At 40.6% G+C, this 6,737-nt stretch overlaps 1 protein-coding gene across 1 annotated transcript; it reads right to left on the bottom strand.

Annotated features, from left to right (window-relative positions):
* Nucleotides 1-10: 10 nt before the first annotated feature.
* Nucleotides 11-5,556, bottom strand: LOC125259751. Its single transcript, XM_048177655.1, has 6 exons — nucleotides 5,274-5,556; nucleotides 3,888-4,123; nucleotides 2,749-3,159; nucleotides 2,588-2,655; nucleotides 1,561-2,431; nucleotides 11-1,107 (listed from the first exon to the last, which is right to left on the bottom strand). The coding sequence occupies exons 2-6, from the start codon at nucleotides 4,029-4,031 to the stop codon at nucleotides 904-906; spliced, it is 1,698 nt and encodes a 565-aa protein (XP_048033612.1). The 5' UTR covers nucleotides 4,032-4,123; nucleotides 5,274-5,556; the 3' UTR covers nucleotides 11-903.
* Nucleotides 5,557-6,737: the final 1,181 nt, after the last annotated feature.

The raw sequence follows: 6,737 nt of genomic DNA, 5'->3' as shown, positions 1-6,737 counted from the left end.
GAGTCTAGAGTTCAAGAGTTTCACTAACTCGTCAAAGCACTTGCGTTTATTATACTGAGAAAGAAAAAAACACAAAAAGCATCACGTTTTTGTAAGGATCATATCACAACATTAAATAAACATTCCAAAGCATTTCTTCATTATAATATGGTCAAAAGATATAATTTACTCTTCACAGATGTTGAACTTAAAGGATTTTCTTTACAAGGCTGGAGAATGCAGACATGTTCCCGCAGAAAGGTGCCATGCACCGCGTAGTTACAGCCCACGTCAGGCGCAGTCAAATAAGGCTTATAAAAAGATTATGAGCCCGTAATAACCTCTACATGTCAATATTATGAAGCACTAATGCAGTACTGAAATGGACTTTGACAGAACATCAAAACATTTGTGCACGCCTTTACAGGTAATGCATAATAGAGAAGGCTCAATAACTCGTTGACATGTATGCTTAAATATGTTATGCTTGTTGCATACATGCTTATATGGTTACAAAAAAATGCCCTACATGGCACCAAAAGAACTGCAGTGTACACAAAGCACTCAGGAAAATAGAAAAAAGAATAAAATAATACAAAATTGAATGAGAATGACAGAAAGAAATGAAGAGAAAAAGGCAATGAAAGGTTCATAGGCACAGAAGTTCACCAGGTCAGAGAATTTCCACTGGAGTTACTTTCCAAAGCACTTCAAACAGCACAGAGTTAAATGAAAACAGTATCCTTTTGAAGTTATTTAATGAAAATATCACAGGCCATCCTAGTGGGCTGCAATAAGGTTCTTTGAAGTGGTGGTGGTTATATACAAAAGAGTAGATTTTGTTCTACAAAAGGTCAAAGGTTTGTCTATTCCTTTTGGTGAAAATGTCCTTTAAAGTGTCCATTCAAGGTTGTTCTATCCTGGTCACATGATCACAGTTTCTGTGTGCTGGGAATATGAATTCAAGAACTGTTTGGCTTTCAGGCCAGGGCTTGGTGGGCAGGATGTGTGGGTGATTTTGCTTGAGGGGGTATGCTTTGCCCACCTGGATGGACGACGTTGATTGGCTGGTCTAGCAGGACGGGAAAAATTGCTACTGCTGGAGGCAGGAGACAACTCATGTTTGACCTGGAGGGGAACAAATTTTAATCTAAGTATCTTTGTGCATAAATGATCAATACTTGCATTTTAAGTACCAATATGTTATGTCTTTAATTGGCAGGTTAGAGGAAACAGAAAAGAAAGTAGTGTACGGGAGAGAAGGGAGAATGGGAATCGGAAGCACTACAGCTTAGAGCAGGGTTCCTCATTCCTGGTCCAGGAGAACCACTTTCCTGCAGAGTTTAGTTTCAACTTTAATTAAACATGACTGAAGTAACTAATCAAGATGTCTGGGTTTACCTGAAAACCTATATTGTTGGAGCAGAGTTGGAACTAAACTCTTCAAGAAAGTGGCTCTCTAGACCAAGGAAACACTGGCCTGAGACCATGTGTACTACAACTGCACCATCACTCAGACAAAGGTGAATGTTGCATTGTAATTTAGTGTGCGTGCAGATCACATTTGTATACCCTATTCACCTGCTTGGTGTCCAGTTGCTGGGTGAATGTAACCCTCTGACTTCTGTTGTTCTCTATTTCCATCATTTCTAGAAGTTGCTCCAAGTTGTCATTTCCCTGTCTCATGGTATCAACACTAAGTCCTGTGTGTATCTTCCTGAAGTTTTGAGATCCTGCTGCCAGAATCCTCTCCACCATCTGGTAGTCAGAAATTAGGTCCTCACCTTGGAAGCCTGATTTGCTGGCTTTAGGCCCTTGAGGTGCCTTGTGATACTTCGATTTAAGGTGAGACTGTGACGGGCTTAAGTTATAGGACAAGCCATACTGTTCAAGAGTACTACCACCCCTCCCACTGTCTCTGTCTCCATTCAGGAGATGTCTAGAAGGACCAGCTGCCCAAGGCTCCTGGCTGGGCTCCAGTTCTGCTACCAGTACGTCACAGTCTGCAAGGCATTTCTGGACGGGCGCACGTGTGGATGCCCGCTTGGCGTCAAACTTGCTCTGGCAAATGGGAGTGCTGGTGTGCCTTGGAGGTTCAGTGGAGACAACTGTGGTCACAAGACCATCCTCTATCAGGGTTTTCCCCTCGTTCTCCTGCAACATGGCACCAAACTTACGCAACACTGATGGGCTGCCAGATTTCCTGTCAAGCAAGAGGCACTTCCTGTCAGGTTGTTGTGATGACTCATGGTAAGTGGAACGAGGGGTTACAGGAGAAGCATCTCTCTGTCTGACTGCCAGTTTGGAAGCTGAATATTTAGGGGGAAGCTCGTTGGATGAAACCGGGTCTTTCCAGCTAACGTGGCGGGCTTGGGAGTCATCCCAACTTGATTTCTTGTTCTTCTTGTTCTCAGCCTCCTCAAACTCATCCTGAACTACACACAATGCAGTCCTGAAGTGAAAAGACAAATCAGTCAAAAGTAGCCTCAAAAGGGCATTGGGCAAACACTAAGAATTGGTCAATAACCATCAACCAACAAGAAACATGCATGATGTTAGGAAAAACAATAGGAATGATTCTGATAAATTGAGATAGGAAAGGCTTTACCTGTTTGTCACCATGCTAGTCTTCATGCTATCTTGATAACTTTGTGTAACTGGATATACCTTGGGGTTCTGATAGCAAAAAGAGGGAGATAGGGGATATAAGAGGGATATCAAAGGTACCAAATGAAGGAAAGATTGCTAAATAGTAAAAGAGGTACTCACTGCATTTGGGGTTTCAAGATTCCCTAAGTTCTTTCCAAAATGCGGGCCCTTTTGGAGATATCCATTGAGGATGTCTAGGGTGGCATCTTGCCTTTCAAGATCATGACAACTGGCAGGATAATGGCTGCCTTTGCCCAGGGAATCAAGTGAGTAATTGTTGGAGCCATTATAGTAATCACTGGGGTGGTGAAACCCAAGGCTTTGCATAACTGAACAATCTGCTCTTACTTCATTGCATTGACGAATTGGGAAGTTGTTGTTGGGGTGACCATGGGGTTCATGATAACCATTGGCCTGGTATCTATAATGAGAGTTGACAGGAAGCAAAGTAATGTCCAGGCTTTTGTTGTTTGTGACATTGTTTGTGCCACTTTCGCTGGCTTCTCTTCTTGCTTTGACCTCATTGTACAACTGAAATACATAATTAAAATCATAATATTAGAGACAAACTCAGCAGTTACAAAGCATGTTTAGCTCACCTACATAAAAGCAAATGTTTCAAATGCACAAGTCGGCAAATACAACTGGTATAGTGTACTGCGTGGACTAATTATGTAATCTTTGATTAACAGATAAAACAGCATGAGGTTTCTTCAGAAAGGGGTTAGTGAAAGAGAAGGGGATTACTTGCTCAAAGGTTAATTAATCTACCAATAACAACATACTCACTTGGCCTGTTTCAGCATGAATGCATTGACTTCCTAAGTATTTTGGTGTATTTGTGTGTGTGTGTGTGAGAGAGAGAGAGAGAGAGAGAGATTGTGTGTGCGTAAATGTTTTTGGGTTTCCTGTTACCCCTATCCCTTTGGGTTTAATAAGCTTGTTAACATCTGTCAAAGTCATGGTTCCAAACGAAGAGTGAAGCACCTATTATTATATCCAAGCGATACAGCCAACTTTGGCAACAGGGGGTCAAGGTTCTTTCAGCCAATCGCAATCCTAGTTAGTGGCCACTATCACAACATCAACAACTTCATGGTCCCTAGTAAATACAGGATTGCAGTGCTACTGGATCTTTTGGCATCATATTTTTGATGTTTATTTACATTTTTAAATAAGGATCGGAATGAGTCTCTCTAGATCTGGAGATGGATTCTGTCACACTGACTGGCGTCACTGCAGTTGAAAGTTTGTCTCACCTCTTCAATCTTCCTCTGCATGTCCTGTAGTTGATCCTCCCATTCCTGCATCTCAGAGTCAAAACTATCAAGCAGGTCAGCTCTCTCTCCACCCCACACACAACTCCCAGGCTCCGGCCCACAGTGCAATTCCAATGCGGCCATTCTTTTGCGAGTGTTTGTCTGTGCTCAGAATCTTATGCTGCAATTCCTGAAAGGTCACTGGAGTGACCACATTGGCAAGTCCACCAATACCTCTATGAAGACAAAAAAGACATTCATCATTGAGAAACAGCCTATCCTAAATATCTCAAGTAAATAAATGACTGTGAAAAATTCTACTGTCAAGAGTGGCTTGCTTTGAAGTTCAAAGGTGTTATGAATCTAAACATTAGTGACTTCTTCCTGATTGAATTGCATTGAAGTAGACTTGTAGAAGGAAACAAAATCCCAGCTATTTGCTCTGGACACCTGCTTTAAAACTTTGACTCATTTCTATATGCATTCCATGTCCTTCAAACCAGCCCTTAACTGTCAAAATTGTCAACACTTTCTTTACCACACCAACTTCATTAGACATGCTCAAGTTACCTAAAGGGACTTCAGGGATTCTGAAGTCAGTTTTATAACATGGACAGTCTCCCTGGTGTAATCTGATCTCTCTTGATCAAGGGCACAATAGTAAAGGGTAATTGGTTGCCCCTTGCAAAATGGGAACCTACACCTACTGCCAGTCTAGATCTTTAACTATGAGGTTACGCCACTTCTTTCAGGCTAGGATGAGGTCAAAGTTCCAAGCAAGTGCGGAACCTTTTACCCGCTTGGATGAGCTCAGAATAGTTGCATCCTTTCCATGGTAATGTCACTGAGTTTTTCTGTAACACAGCTTTGATTTACGGCGGGTGTTAGGGATGGAATTTTCTGCCGTCAAGGAACATGACACCCAGTTTAACTCCTGAAATTGCCAGAATGTACCGCCGTATGACGTAAGCATAGAGGGATATTTATACCCTTTGCGATTATGTGTCATAAAACTAAAAAGACAGAGTAAGTGTGTATCTGTTTACATTACAACATGCATGCACACTTACTTTATGTAAATATAACTGATCACAATACTACTAATACTTCTATATTTACAGACAATTGCATAAAATATTTACACATTAAGTTTATATTGTTTGTTAGTATTCTCTTAGCAAGTATATGCACATACGTATGTGAATACATTTAGTGTGAAGTGTGACCAGTTTGGCTGCAAGGTTCTTAATGTTGTATAACGTTGTCAAGCCAGAAAAAGTTAAAAAGCTTCAAAAGAGTTTCAAGTAGTAATAATTTCATACTTTAAAAGGTTTCAAAGGGGAGGTTTCTGTTCCATTCTTGTCTACAAGCTTTCTTAATCCTTACCAGTTAAATCGTATTATTGGTTCCTCCGGTAATTCCCTCTCATCAGCTTGCGATGAACTGACGATCCAGAATATGAGTATGGTTTTCAAGTACAGGTTTGTGGCTTAAATCAAGATCACTCTTGTTTCAGTACCACCTCCTCTTTGACAGCTCCTGCACTCGAACAGCATGTAACAGCGCAAAGACCCCGGAGGTTCGTTCCCTACGGTGTGACGTAAAAGTCCAGCGTATTGGATCTTAAATGTTTCCTCTGTCCGGCCCTATGTTCCTGTCCGGAGCTCAGGAGTAAACAACTGTAGTCCTGAGGGGGCCCCGGGGTTTTATAGTGACTCTAAGTATTTACCCCTGCGACGTCAGACCCACCAGGTATCCGGTGTCATAATGTCAGATTTATTCCAGCATTCATGGTCTCCATGCAAGAGACTGTCGTCACTGACATTCTAGGTTAAAATTACAAAGGCAGAGGGAGAGTGTTTACATGGCTATTTTAAAATGCTCAGTTCTACCCCACCTCTGTGAAACTGTTGCTAGGTTGCTTTTAGGACTTGGCAGATTGCAGTCTTGTGACTCCTATTCCAGTTGTTTCGATTTCTACTAATCCCAATAGGCAACTGGGCTATTTGTGACTCTCAAAACACTCTGTCCATTTTATTTTTAAGATACCAGTGGACAGAATTAGCGGATACTAAGTGTGCTGTCCGCAGTTCTTAATGGGCGCCTCACGCTTGTATTTATTTGACACATGTGGCTGTTGCGCAATAAACAGACAGCCGACAGTTCAGCCCTAATATTGGCTGCTGACTCAAATAGTTTCCGGGCACAATAATGCAGGAAGGAAAACAACAAAGCAAAAGCTTCTGAGAATGGAGAACACCGTAGAACTGGCAAAATCTGAAACGAAATCCGTATGTTTTACTTTTTCGCTAAATTTCAGCTGGCAGGAGTTCCAAAAAGAGACTGACTATAGAAAACAGATGAGCTGTTGTTCTCGAAGTTTAATTGTCTTTTTAATAGCCTACACTAAAAAAAATGCTGGGTTAAAAACAACCCAAGTTGGGTTGAAAATGGACAAACCCAGCAGTTGGGTTAAATGTTTGCCCAACCTGCTGGGCAGTTTTATTTAACCCAACAATTGTTTAAAAATGACTATATGGCTGGCTTAAATTAAACCCAAAAATAGATTGGAAATTAAAAATCAGACACATAATTACAAGAGGCAACAATAATAATCAAAAGGTGAACATTTATTAATAAGCAATTTAATAAATGTTTATTGTTTAATTATTATTCATTATAAACATATTAATACATGTTTATTTATTAAACATATTAATAAATGTTAATTTCCAACATATTTTGGGTTTATTTTAAGCAAGCAAAACAGTCATTTTTAAACAATAGTTGAGTTAAATAAAACTACCCAGCAGGTTGGTAAAACATTTAACCCAAACGCTGGGTTTGTCC

The sequence above is a fragment of the Megalobrama amblycephala genome, linkage group LG24, assembly GCF_018812025.1.
Source record: "Megalobrama amblycephala isolate DHTTF-2021 linkage group LG24, ASM1881202v1, whole genome shotgun sequence".
Taxonomy (NCBI): Eukaryota; Metazoa; Chordata; class Actinopteri; order Cypriniformes; family Xenocyprididae; genus Megalobrama; species Megalobrama amblycephala.
Note: the sequence above shows the minus strand (reverse complement) of the source record. Positions and strands in the feature narration are given on the sequence as shown.